The sequence below is a fragment of the Bombyx mori genome, chromosome 9 (genome assembly GCF_030269925.1).
Source record: "Bombyx mori chromosome 9, ASM3026992v2".
Classification (NCBI taxonomy): domain Eukaryota; kingdom Metazoa; phylum Arthropoda; class Insecta; order Lepidoptera; family Bombycidae; genus Bombyx; species Bombyx mori.
This window is the reverse complement of record NC_085115.1, coordinates 3,619,251-3,633,769: the sequence shown is the minus strand read 5'-3', so window position 1 is coordinate 3,633,769 and position 14,519 is coordinate 3,619,251. Positions and strand designations below refer to the sequence as shown.

Genomic DNA, 14,519 nt, shown 5'->3' with positions numbered 1-14,519 from the left:
TAAAGTAGGTATTCGAACCGACGAAACAAATAAAATGAAAATACTATGTAAAAACGAGATTTGAAGACAAAATAAGTTTTATTTTAAAATAACGCCATCTAGTGTTTCAATATTAAATTAGGACCAAGTGTTGGGGTCGAGTTCATAACGTTGCATTTAAAACGAACACCAAGACACATTTTATTACCACCAAGACAAATTATTATAAAGAACAGTCTATAATAGGTAATTGGAGCCAGCTATCATTTTTTAACAAATTTATTTACTTTATCGCAATTGAATTTCGATAAAAATTCAAACTACGACCTTACGTTTCATGGTACATAATAATATTATTATGATGCGTGGGCACCAAGAATTATGCTTTAATACTTATCTTTATTTAGTTGAGTAGGTCCTGTAGTTTATTGTAAAAATGAACTGAGTTCTGTATAATTTATATAGATGGCGCTAACCTAAGTTAGGTAACTCATACTTGAGCAACCATGAAAATTTGATATTCCCTATTCTTTTGCTACAGCTGTGAAAATGAAACCAGTGGTAATTTTCTCTGGATTTAGTAAACTATGTTTAGTATCTACTAAATGTTGTATATGAAAGTGAAACACGTTTGAAGACTAGGCAAAAACGCGAGAGGTTATGTTTTTGTGAAAGTTCGTTAATTAGTATACATATTTAGTTTTGTTTCGTTTCGTTAGCTTAGTATTTCTTCTGATTTAAATTTGTTATAATGATGTCTTCATAACCGCTTTAACATCTGTGAAAATGTAGAGGCAGGAAAACAAAGAAAAACTTTGGACAACTTTTCGTTTTCCTACAAAAGTATTTGATAGAATTTACAGAATATTAACTTAAATTCCCACCATATTATTGAAACAATATTTAATTTCATTCCATTATCAATTTTACATTAATTAATAATTAACAATCATTTAATTCAAGTTTGTTACATTTTTCATTATTAGACATGACTTTGACTATTAAAAACATTGGGCACATTTATAAAAATTGGGCAGTATACTGTAATACCTTCGCCTTTCTCGTTTTGGAATCGTTGACATTTTTCTTTGGATTGACGTTTTAACATGTGTTGCTATGAAAAAAGTATTATTCAAATTTCTTTTAATTACGATCCTATGCTTTACACATGTCACCGTGTTTGCTTAAAGTTTGTTTATAACAGAAATTGTGTGGAAAGTAAGAAGCGTCTATAATTGAAGCAATAATGCTTTTCGGTTTGAAGGGCGAGGTAGCCTTTGTAACTGTAGTGAGACCTTAGAACTTATATCTCAAAGTGGGTGGCGCATTTATGTTGTAGATATCTATGGACTCCAGTAACCACTTAACACCAGGTGGGCTATGAGTTGATCCACCCATCTAAGCTATAAAAAAATAAACTAAAGAAATGTTTAAAAACATTCACTATCATATCATTCGTTTATGGCGTTAGCTAGTAATTTTTATCCTATATTTCTATGGATTATTAAAGAATGCCTATAAGGACACGGTCCATTGCATTTAAAGGGAGGGAGGGACCGTTATTCAAGGATCCACAGTCCAGAAAATTGTCGAATAGTTAAGGACTTATATTTGTTGCTTGTTCTATAAGTTTTGTTTCTATAAATGTCTGATCCTAGTATTTGTGACAAAAATGGCGCGGGCAAGTTAAAATTGAAAATATCAATTGTACCAGATTTATATGAGGGATAATTTTCATTTACATTCATTTGATGCACTAATAGAAAAGGGAAGAAAGAATTATCAAACTCTTTAACAGAACCCTTCACAAAATTTGCAATATAAATTACAAAGAAAATTAAAATCTCGCAATACTGCCACGAACATATAAAGCACAAGTTTGGTGTTTTGAATAAAAATAATGAACTTCAAAAAGTTTAAGTAAAAACTAAATTTAACATTAGGATATTTGGTTGAAACTTCTCTCGTCTTCAATTTCATTAGTTTTAAAATATTAAATTTCACATCTAGCTTATAGTTTTTTTAAGATTACGTTTATCTGAATCATACGTGTGTCCACACAAAGATACTTTTAACAACTTTGACAGTCCTGTAAACTACTAAAATGAATTTAACACTGCCGAAAATTACGTAACAAATTTCGTATTCTTTTTACAGCTTACCTTGGTAACCCGTAGTGGACTAAAATGTCACTTTCACGTTGCGTTTGTGCCGCAGCTGTTCCGGTTTGCCGGTCGATAGCAAGACGATTGTGCGCTGTTAAAGAACCGACACGTGTAACTTGTTCAATTAATTCGACTGCCACACTAAAAACTCAAGTAAGGATGTACATCGTAGAAGAAAGAGGATCACCTTACACTCCTGACTATCGTGTATTCTTCAGTAAGTCTGATAGTGAGAATAATAGATAAAGATAAAATAGTACTCGAGTCGAGTGTGTCGCGTGTCTGAACATAAACTCTCTTAATCATAGTCATATTATAGTTTTAAGTGTTTGAACTTTGAAGTTCGAGGTAATTGTTTTTAAATCAAGTTCAACCAGAGTTTGTTGAAATTGGTTCTTAGTAATGAACTCCGTTTAGAATTCACACAATGTTTATTAGGAGATTTAATATCTATTTCGTTGTTTTAAATTTTTACAGCAATTATCACAATAAGACCTTTAGACTTTAGAAAACTCTCAAGCAATATTTGTTGTTACACAAGTCACCATAATAAAACCCAACAGTAAAATTTTATATTGCTAACATGATAGTGCTACATGAAATTCGGGTTTTTGATTTTAGACTTTTCATTTATTTATAGTTTGTAAATAATATTGATTTATTTTTCTAAACTTAAACTATAATTTGTACAAAAGTAAGGTAAAAAAGAAGAACCGTCAGAAACTACTAAAACTTATATTTTCACTGTACGGTAATAATAAATTTTGTTTATTTATAATAATTGAATAAAAAAATAAAGATGAATACAGTTTAAAACAATGTTTTATAGGCAAACTGAATTCAATTCAATTCATTCATTGAAACAAAAGTCAACTTAACCAGCTGAACTGACTTAGCATATTAATCTCATTTCATAACTGCTAGTATGTAATTCAACAAAAAACAAATTACTTTTATTATGACAACAATTTTATATATTAAATAATTATTTTTTTATATTTCATGTGTAGAATATTTTCCATATTTTTTACCAAAGCACAGGATAGAAATTTAAAACAATAGTAAAATTTGTTTTAATAATAAAATTGATAGTGTAGTTGATAAACCTCGGGTGGTAGCTTTCACCTCAAAATAAACGCAATGTGAAAGCTGCTACTTTATTCCTGATGTTGAATTATATTAAAATAATCTCTTTCTTGCTCTTCAAAACGATTGCAGAAAAAGGATAGGCTACTATAGGATATTACTACTAATACAAGTAAATGCCTACCACAAAGAAATTGGATTCATAACTTGTTTATTCCAAAACAAAGTCCAAAGTAACGGTTATTATTGATAATTAGCTGATGTTATCATACTGTATGAATATGTAAATTATGAAGTGGTTATTTACATAAAAAATCTTAAGATCTTGCTGATAAGCGGTAAGCATAAAATTGAATTAAAATTGAAAATATTTTTTTTACTTAAATAGGCCTTCACAGGTGTTTAAAAATTATAAATATATTCATATTATATTAATACTGATTCATTTATTATGCCTTCCTAAGTATATTTGTTATCTTTCATGGTCCTGTTTGGCTCATTCCCTAAATTCTACTTTATGAAGTTATATTCAGTGTTCATTCGGAAGTCTGAACTAGTCTGAAGTCATGTCCACCACTGGATTTTTATTTATCTGTAAGATTTTCACAATACCTGTGAGAGAGTAGAGCCTCAGTTATGGTCAAAAGTTTCACCACTAAGGTGCTTAAAGAGGTCTTCTATGGCAGGATGTAGTGTAGTGAGAAAAGTTCTTGTTATTTTTATTATTTATTTATTCTTTCAAGTTTAAAGATTTGTTGTGATTTGCAGGATTTTTCGTAAATTGCCACATATCTGTAGGTCACTATTGGTCTGACTATGGACATGTACAGGCAAAGACGAGATCTGGTTGCATGGCAATATCTATGTCAGATAGATATCTACAAATTTAACTTTACATACTCAATATGTTAATAAACATTTCACATCAAAGTAATTGCTGCCTTGTACTTTGATGTATAAGTTTGATATCGCTATTGGTATCACTATAGTGCCCTTCGAACAGGTACATTAGATTGCCGTTTAGCAATAGACAGGGTAGTGGTTGTGTGGAAGCCTATACCTTAGTTAACTAAGCATTTAAAGAAATTACTCCAAGTATTCGAAAACTTCTGTCTGGTTTAATGATCTTTAACATAATAATGTCTAGCTATTGTTACATAAATAAATGAATAAGTAAATGATATTCAAATACACCCATAAGTCCGTACCGAGAAGACCCGTGTCGTTGGTTGTCGACGCGACGACCCGTCGGTTGGTGCTACTTTGAACGTCATCAGGGGTCTGGTTGTAGTGATGACCTGCCTGGGTGGGTTCTTTCCCCGGACGGTGATTGGACGTCTGGTCAGGGGGTGCAAGGGAAGTCGTTTGCTGGGTAGGGCTCTAAAAACATTGGGCCCACGGTATGCTCCCAACATCTGCAGACTATCAAGATCCACATATCCCGCCTGTCCCTTAAGTGCGGAAACTTAGTATGAGGTTCGGCCCGACCGGAAAAAGAAACCCTTTATTCAAATTAAAATGCATTAAAAATAGTAATCGAAGTTATATAATTAAGTAATCTACGAATCGAAAAAGATAGCAAACAACTCAAGGACTTGATAATTTTCTTCATAATCGTAATATCAGTAACTATTGATGTTATAGGTTACAGATAATGTTTTTCCTTGGCATTAACAATATTAACCTTGTTTCGTGGATAGTAAAAGTGACTTTTATTTGTATAGCATTAAGTATTATGAAAACCTTGACTTTTCACTGTTTTTAATATTTGTTTATTTATTTATTCCTATAACGAGAATCGGCATTTGGAAATCAGAAAAAAAATTTGTTTTTTTGTTCTTGTGTTAGTACTATTGTCTGACTGAAAATAGGCTGACTCGGTGGTGTATTAGTCTGCGGCCCTGATTGTCCCGAACCCGTCGCTTGCGGTGAAGGGCTCGACGAGTAAATTAACCCATAGACACACAGCACTGAGTTTCTCGCCAGATCTTCTCAGTGGGTCGCATTTCCGATCCGGTGGTAGATTCTGCGAAGTCGAAGCACTGCTCTCGCTAGGGCCAGTGTTGACAACACTCCGGTTTGAGCGGGGCTCACCTACACCTCAAGGAGAAGCTGAAATAGTCTCTCGAGGCTATCAGCATAGCTAAAAATTATTTATACATATATTATATATTAAACATGTATAAGTATGTTTATCAGTGTCTGGTATTCATAACACAGGAAATGCTAAACTTGGCCCGCATGATCATGCGTGATTTGTTCCCAGTTATTATTATTATTATTAGATTACAATTTTTGTTTCATCATCAATGATGTTCCTAATTTTAAGCGGACACCACAGAATACAGTATTTTTGTTGTGATCGTATTATTAACCAAATGGTGGTAGGACGTCTTGTGAGTCCGCACGGGTAGGTAGGTACCACAACTCGTTGGTTTGAAGGGCGGGGCAGCCGTCGTACTGTTAAAAGTGAAACCCTTACAACTCATTACTCAAGGTGGGTGGCGGCATTTACGTTGTAGATGTCTATGGGCTCAGATAACCACTTAACATCAGGTGGGCCGTGAGCTAGTCCACTCACCTAAGCAATAAATAAATGAAAAACAACAACCGAGTCCTCGGAGAATACAAACCAAAATGAACTTGTGTAAAATCAATACTTTTATGGTAATAACGCATTTGTTAATATTGTATATAAATGTATATTTGATTATTACATTTGAAGTGATGACCTCCACCAATTATATTAATAAAAATCTTACCTACCGCCTGAAAAGGTTTCATTCATAATCTAAATCACAGTCACTACTTACATAATATAATGATTTTGTTCACAGAGGATGAAGGCGGCCCTATATCGCCCATGCACGACATTCCACTATGGGCCGACAAAGCTCAACGCCTCGTCAACATGGTAGTAGAAGTACCTAGATGGACCAATGCGAAAATGGAGATCAGCCTCGGGGAGGCCCTCAATCCTATCAAGCAGGACGTAAAGAAAGGCAACCTTCGGTTCGTGAACAACGTCTTCCCTCATCGCGGCTACATCTGGAATTACGGTGCCCTGCCGCAGACCTGGGAGAATCCTAATCACGTCGACCCTGACACGGGCGCGAGGGGCGACAACGACCCGGTTGACGTCATCGAAATCGGTGAGCGCGTCGCGAGTCGCGGTGACGTTTACCCCGTAAAGATCCTCGGTACGCTAGCTCTCATCGACGAAGGCGAGACCGATTGGAAGCTGATAGCGATCGATTCCCGGGACCCGAACGCGGAGAAGTTGAACGATGTACAAGACGTGGAGACGTTGTTCCCTGGCCTCCTCCGCGCCACCGTCGAGTGGTTCAGACTCTACAAAGTTCCGGACGGCAAGCCGGTGAACAAGTTCGCGTTTGACGGCGAAGCTAAGAACGCAGAGTTCGCTTACAAAGTCGTTGACGAGGTACGTTTCATTTGTCATACGTTTAATTAAACAGACTGTTCGCTGAAAAATTTGACAAACAATAACAAAGCTCTCGTAGTAGTGAAACTAGCAGACCTTTTTTAATACGCTTTTATTAGCTTCAGATGTATGTATGTTTGTAACGGAATCTTATAACATGATTTTGACCCCTTTCAAAACGTCAAATTAACTTAAAATTTGGTATACTTATTTTATAACTAGGACTAGGATTCGCTGTATCATGGGTACCAAAGACTTATATACATATAATTATATTTATATTCTATACATACTTCTATACGTTTAAATATGTACATATTTTAAATATATAAAGATATAATGTAGTATTTTATGGACCATAAAAGAAAGTTTAGCCCAGTAAAACTATAGCACAAACTGAGTTGCTCTGTAAAGAGAAACGACATTTAAAGCTATTGCTTCACCAGTTCTTATGTTTCAATATTCAAAGTACCGTTTATGTGTCTGTCACATTTATAACTTATTATAACCTCTTTAATATTTATATTGTAAATTATATAGAGGTTACATAAGTACTAAACACCCAGACAAATAGCAAACAAACCTGTTCTTCACACGAATTTTTACTCGATGTGGGAATGTAACCCACTACCCTCTTCCCAACAGTCATAGCTGCCAGCTACTGCACCACCGAAACGTAATCTCAGTAACTTAAATAAAACTTGATAATCGTTTGGCCTTATTCAGCATTTAGCAGAAATCTGAAAAACTTATCGTTTTTTTCTACCTAAGCCGAGAGCCTTGAGAGGCTATATCAGCGTAGCCTTAACTAGAAGGTGAGCTCACGGGGCTCAAACCTGACGACGTTGCTAACACGAACCCTAGCAAGAGCCGTGGTTCGCAGAATCTACCGCCGGATCGGAAACGCGACCCACTGAGAAGATCGGCGAAAAACTCAGTGGACTGTGTCTGAGGGTTAATTTACTCGTCGAGCCCTAGGTCGCAAGCGACGGGCTCGACGAGAACGATGACCGGCTTAAATTGCATGGATATATTTGTTTGGTGACAACAATACTAGCGACAGGGCTCTTTTGCCAATCACTACCGCATTTGATACATTTTGACCTTGTTAATTTGATTGCGAACCGGTTTGAATGTCCTAAATCAAAGAGTAGTTTTACGTTCTCCTCAAACTTAATGTGGCAATGTTTCGGTATGTATCGAAATCAGTGATAGCCTATTGTGTTATATTCGTAAGCTTACGCAGATGGGAGAAAATGATTACGGCTTATAAATCGCCAGAGTCGAAAACATCATTATGTTGAAGCCATCCGACATGACGTTAAAGACTCAATAGTAAAACTGCTGTCGCATCTTTGAAACCACTTCGACTGCTTCGCGGTAAAAATAGGCAAGATGGTAGTCTCAACCCGGGTGGGTTATCCATACAGCCCATCACCAGTAAAAACTGGTTATCGATCGCATCAAGCTGGTAAATTTTTTTATTGCTTAGATGTGTGGACGAGCGCACAGCCCACCTGGTGTTAAATGGTTACTGGAGCCCATAGACATCTACAACGTAAATGCGCCACCCACCTTGAGATATAAGTTCTAAGGTCTCAGTATAGTTGCAACGGCTGCCCCACCCTTTAAACCGAACTGCTTCACGGCAGAAATAGGCAGGGTGGTGGTACCTACCCGTGCGGACTCACAAGAGGTCCTACCACCAGTAAAAATCTTCTTTTACTATAGCAACGGAAAGAGGGTAGTGCTATATTAAGCCTGTAAATGTCGAGCCTCGCTAGGTTAATGAACTCGGCTACACGACCGGTCACCGTTAGATATTGAGGATCTATAAAATTCTTAATACAACACGAAAAAAACATTAACGTTTTTAATTAACAATATCGATTTTAACCATCGTTGATAGAATACGACCGCGTACATGCTCGTGTTCAGATAATATTAATGAGTTTAATATCAAAGAGAAAAGCGATTAAAAATCTATTTTGCTTGTGAAGTTTGAGGCGGAAATTGAAAGTGTATCGAATGAATAATGCGATCGTCCGCTGTCATGAAATGTTTCGATACGTTTTCATATCTAACTAGCTGACCGGGCAGACTTCGTAGTGCCTCAATCAATAAAAGACCTAAACGTTTGTATAAAATAAACTTAAAACAAACAAAACGGAATCCGTCTGACGGGGGACACATCAAAGAAAAAACAAAATTGTTATTTTTATTTAATTCCGAGCATTTTCATATTTATATACCTTTTAAACCTTCTCTGAACGTCCACAAATAATTCAAGACCAAAATTAGCCAAATCGGTCCAGCCGTTCTCGAGTTTTAGCGAGACCAACGAACAGCAATTCATTTTTATATATATATATAGATTTGAAATCGTTTAACAGGTTCACGAATTTTGGAAGAGTCTCATCAGCGGCAACGTTCCTGACGCAACCGATATAAACAAGTACGTGTAAATAGATTTGTTTTATTGTTTGGACGTGTGGATTAGCTCTTGTCGGTTCTGGTATGGGTACCGGAATACATGTATATTAACATTTTTTATTTTTATTTATTACTTAGATGGGTGGACGAGCTCACAGCCCAAATGGTGTTAAGTAGTCACTGGAGGCCATAGATATCTATAACGGAAATGCGCCACCCACCTTGAGATATAAGTTCTAAGGTCTCAGTATAGTTACAACGGCTACCCCACCCTTCAAACCGAGACGCATTACTCCTTCACGGCAGAAATAGGCAGGGTGGGGGTTCCTACCCTTGCGGTCCTACCACCAGTAATTACGCAAATTATATAATAATTTTGCGGCTTTGATTTTTATTACACGATGTTATTTCTTCACCGTGGAACTCAATCGCGAACATTTGTTAAGTACATATTCCATTAGAAAAATTGGTATCCGCCTGCGGGATGCGAATGCGTTAGCGAACGTCTGATCCTTTAGGCCACGACTACTTAAGCCAGCTGCGGATCGCGATTTTTTTTTTTATTGCCCTTGTAGGCAGAGGAGCACACGCCCCACCTGATGGTTAGTGGTTACTGTCGCCCATGGACTTCAGCAATGCCAGGGGCAGAGCCAAGTCGGTGTCTACCGATCTTGAGTCAGTGGTAGTTGCATTCACGAAGCAGCTGCCATCGAGCTGTTAGGTCTCCTTCGCAGCTATTCACAGATCCCATTTCTCCCGGTGAAACTGGAAAGGCCTTCAATAGGTCATCCTTTTTTTTTTTTTTTTAACGCTGGGGAATCCATTTACGGATACTCGGTCCGGGGGGGTAACGAACCGGGTTATGTCGGACTCCGGCGCCTCCTGAGAGGAAGAGGGGGACGAGAAGGTCCCCGAATTCCTCGCAAGAGACTACGCCTTGAAAAAGGCGCGCGAAGCACTTGCCCCGCAGAACGACTACCGACTAAACCCCATCGAGCTCCACCACACCGGCTACACCAGACCTACGGTACCGCAGTGCGCGCCGAAAGTCCGCCTTCGCCGGTACCCGTCCTGATGATAAGACGGGAGTTCATCTCCGGGAAAATCCCGAAGGACGTCATTTCGGGAGATATACCGTGGGCGGCGCACAGGAGCCACCTTGCACCGCCCCACCACTTCAATAGGTCATCCTTCCCAAAATCAAATGTTTTGCGGTGTATCTCATGAGAATGTATCTCGTTCGCAGAATGAACGTGTCAGTGAGCGGCAGCGTGGACCGGGCGGAGCGCTCCGAAGCCGCCGCGGTGTTGGCGAAGGCTCCAACGCTCGGGCAGCCCGCCGCCATACCGCAGACAGGTAACCGCACATCTCTATACTCTCCTTTTTTTTAAGGGATTTTATGACCTGGTAACTAAGACCTTTAGGTCATGTCTTATTTTAATTTATATTCTAATTTTTATGAATAACTAGCGACCCGCCCTCGCTTCGCTTCGGAAACTGTAATTCATTATTGATTTCTCCACTATTTAATGGATGTTATTATACATATAAACCTTCCTCTTTAATCACTCTAAAAACCGCATCAAAATCCGTTGCGTAGTTTTAAAGATTTAAGCATACATAGGGATATAGGGACAGAGAATGCGACTTTGTTTTATACTATGTAGTGATGATATTATAGAGTGAAATGAAATGAAGATGATTAATTTGTGACATTAATCAACTGGGATGAAATTAAATGAGATGATATGGGATGACATTTATAATCTCAGTAAAATTGTGGTCATTTACTGAGATTTTTTCAGTGGATTTTTTGGAGAATCCCGAGAAGTTACGTCCAGCGGCTTTGTTTCATTTTCCCACATTTGTGCACTTTCACAGATATTAAACAGTTAATAAACCACCGTTATTACACATTTAAACCTGAAGAAACACTAATTAGACTAAATAAAACAAATCACACAATTTTAATCCTCTCGTTCCCGCCAAAAAGTATAATTTCCGAAGCAGAAATACAGATAACTACATATCGATTAAAATCTTACAAGTATTTTATTACAATTTTTTTTAACAATCTGTAGGATTCGAACACTGGTCGCATAACTCGATACGATGAGACCTAGCGTTTTATCCTTTAGGCCACGACGACTTCGAATTCCATTAACCTCTAACAACGAGACGCTACAACTTATATGCCATCTATATGAAAAACTTTGTACCCCTTTTTACAAAAATTGCACCGACTGAGGAGTATGAAATTTCCCACACTTATAAAGAATAAAGAGAAGGAGTGCAGAATGCTATTTTTTTTTTTAATTATGCATTAATAACACATTACATCAATAAAAACCACCCAATGTATTTGACACACATGCATAATATGCTCTTATATAATATACTCTTTGCTTATTGTCAAACTTTTGCTATTGCTTAAAGTCTGTGGTCAAATTGGAAATAGGTTACTTAATATTGTTTATCTTTAATATTATTTGTCTATAGTGTAGTCTTGGCGAAATCTATGTTTATAAAAACATTATAATAGAATAAATTATATTATAGTCTTTGACAATAGAAACATAATAAAGTTCAAACTTATAATTTCAATTAATTAAAGTCGAATTTCGACTATTGCGGTACCACTAGTCTGAATAAATTTCGAACCGAAACATTAGGGCTCTTGTTAAACTAGTTTATATACAAGTCAAGAATGTTCAAACAAACACAAAACGTAATTCGTCACGGCCTTGTTCATTGTAACAACGAACTATTCGACTTCAAGCAACTATATAATTTGTATATTGTTTTAATGAAATCGAACACTCTGTATAACATAATGTGTTGTTTGTTTTCAGTTGACAAGTGGCACTTCCTCGCGAACCTATAGTTCGCTGAACACATCAAAACAGATCGGCGATTCTCAACTTTATCAACAAAGTAATACAATCTAATTAATTATCATTAAACGGACTGTAATAATTGCAATGATTTACTGTAAAAAAAAAACAAAAATACATACGTATATGTTCTTGGCATTATACAATAAAAAGCATTGATTAATTTAAAATTAAAATGTAAAGTGCAGATAAAAATAACAAAGGTTATTTACTGTACAAAAAAAGCTAATTAATTTTTTAACACAAATTACACGAAGAATGGAGTCTTTGACTGTTTTTCCCAAAACCACTGCAGATTATTGAGTTTAGCTCATTTAATATATTAATTGTAAGTTTATTGTGGCGTTAATTTTCCTCCTGTCAGTGACATTTAACGCAATAAGAATGTAAACTTAGGTTGTTTTTGGTCAAGTCATCAATCTTATATCTTGTGTAAATATGTGAGTATAACATAAAAAAATACCTTTTACCCATTGCAACATTTCAAGATTTTTTTTAAGATCAAAGTGAAGTGAATCCATTAAGTACAGTCAAATACTTTATATAGAGCTATTAAGAATGACATTGAAAGAAATGATAACTCTCAAGAGGTCTCTTGAGGTGTTTGTCTATAAAAATGTTGTTAAAACTAGGTTGTATCATGGAAGGTAGACCCAAAACTAAATTTTTAAAACCACGTATTGAAATTCATGAACGTCGAACCATAAAATGCACGGTTAGTGTTGCCATGAACGATTCTTTTGAGTGCTGCCGGGATTTTTGCAGCTGGCAATATTAAAAGTTGTGGCTGCAGACTGGGTTACTAGTTTTTGTGGTTGTGTAGTATGTAAGTAAAGGGTTTCACTATAGTGTATTATTTATACTTGATTAAAGTTAATGTTGTTTAATAAAATGTTTTTTTCTTTTCTTCATAACGACCTAAATCCTTAACTTTTTACACGCTTTATATTAGCTTCACTTGTATGTATGTTTGTAACTGACTCCTTTAGACGCGATTTTGACCCACTTTAAACAGCCAGCTTTCATTCAAATTTTGTAGATATATCGAGGCCCGATGACAATTAAATACTTAAAAAAAAATTGAAAAAAATTATATTGAAATATTGAAATTCAACTAAAAAATGAAAAATAAATTTAAATTGAAAATAGTGTAAAAAAATATTGTAAAAAAAGCGTGGTGGTATGGTGTTATCTATATATATACGAACAGCGAATAGTCCCGCTAAAACTCGAGAACGGCTGGACCGATTAGGCTAATTTTGGTCTTGAATTATTCGTGGAAGTCCAGAGAAGGTTTAAAAGGTGAATAAATATGAAAATGCTCGGAATTATATAAAACAAACAATTTTGTTTTGTTTTAAGTTTATTTTATACAAAAGTTTATGTCGTTTATTTACCGATTGATGCACTACGAAGTCTGCCGGCTCAGCTAGTTAATTATAAATATTTTTCTGACAGATGTGAGTAGAAGAATTATTATTTCAATAATATCTTAAAAAGAACCCCACGCTTTTTTTACAATAAAATGTATCTTTTTACTAACTTATGAAACTATTATTTATTTTTATACAATGCCTATGGATATCTAAGAATTGATTTACCAAACACTAAAGTTAAGTTAGTTATATAGTGTTGCAAGCATTTAGTGGTTCAATTACCACATATTTAGGCGTTTTACAAAATTATTGATATCTCTATCTCGTTCACGAATCGTACTTGCTGTGTGTTGGTGTGTTGTTTGTGGGTGGATAAAACAAGGAATAGGGAGGACAGGAATAGGCTTTCAAAAGATAATAAAAAGAAAAGACTAAGAGTGACAGAATCTCTTGATTTGATGCTAAAATGGTGTTTCTAGTGTAAAAAAAGAATTAAATGGAATTAAAGTGAATCTGTCTTCTATCTTTTCGCCCATAGAAGTTCACTGCTGGACATAGGTCTTAAAGTGAATAAAATAAAATAAATCATTTTTATGTTATATGTGTCTACTTATCTTGTCTATTTATGTTTTCTAAGGGGTCTTCCATAAATTACGTCACACGTTGACGGGAGGGGCGGTATCACCGAAATGTGATAAGGGGCATGGGGGGTCAATTGTTTTGTGACGTCACATGTTAAAATTTAAAATCTTAAAACGCGAAGTTTAGATGCGAATAAAAAGCTTTAAAAATCTACGAACTTGAACTATAGTTACTACTATATACTACTAAATAACTAAGCGGGATTCGAACACCGTTGCATCGCTAGATACGAATGCAACGAACGTCTTATCCTTTAGGCTACGACGACTATACTGAGACCTTAGAACTTATATTATATCGAGGTGGGTGGGCATTTACGTTGTAGATGTATATGGGCTCTAGTAACCACTAAGCAATAAAAGCTATCTAAAGCTAATATAAGCAATAAAAAAAAAAATTCAGCGAAGCACTGCCCTTGCTAGGGTAGAGGCTAGTAAGTTCCTCCAGGCTGGGTCCCGTAAGCTCACCCACCAGTCAAGGTGAAGCCAGAATGGAATTTCGA

At 35.9% G+C, this 14,519-nt stretch overlaps 1 protein-coding gene across 2 annotated transcripts; it reads left to right on the top strand.

Annotated features, from left to right (window-relative positions):
• The first annotated feature begins 600 nt into the window (after positions 1–600).
• LOC101741235 (uncharacterized) lies at positions 601–12,891 on the top strand. 2 transcript variants are annotated; one of them, XM_062670014.1, is made up of 6 exons: positions 601–636; positions 2,137–2,361; positions 6,068–6,672; positions 9,066–9,127; positions 10,352–10,461; positions 11,958–12,891. In XM_062670014.1, exons 2-6 carry the CDS (start codon positions 2,166–2,168, stop codon positions 11,987–11,989), a joined length of 1,005 nt encoding a protein of 334 aa, XP_062525998.1. In that variant the 5' UTR covers positions 601–636; positions 2,137–2,165; the 3' UTR covers positions 11,990–12,891. The 2 variants fall into 2 exon arrangements, with proteins under 2 accessions (XP_062525998.1, XP_004922937.1); XM_004922880.5 differs by lacking the exon at positions 601–636 and having other exon boundaries at positions 2,001–2,361.
• Positions 12,892–14,519: the final 1,628 nt, after the last annotated feature.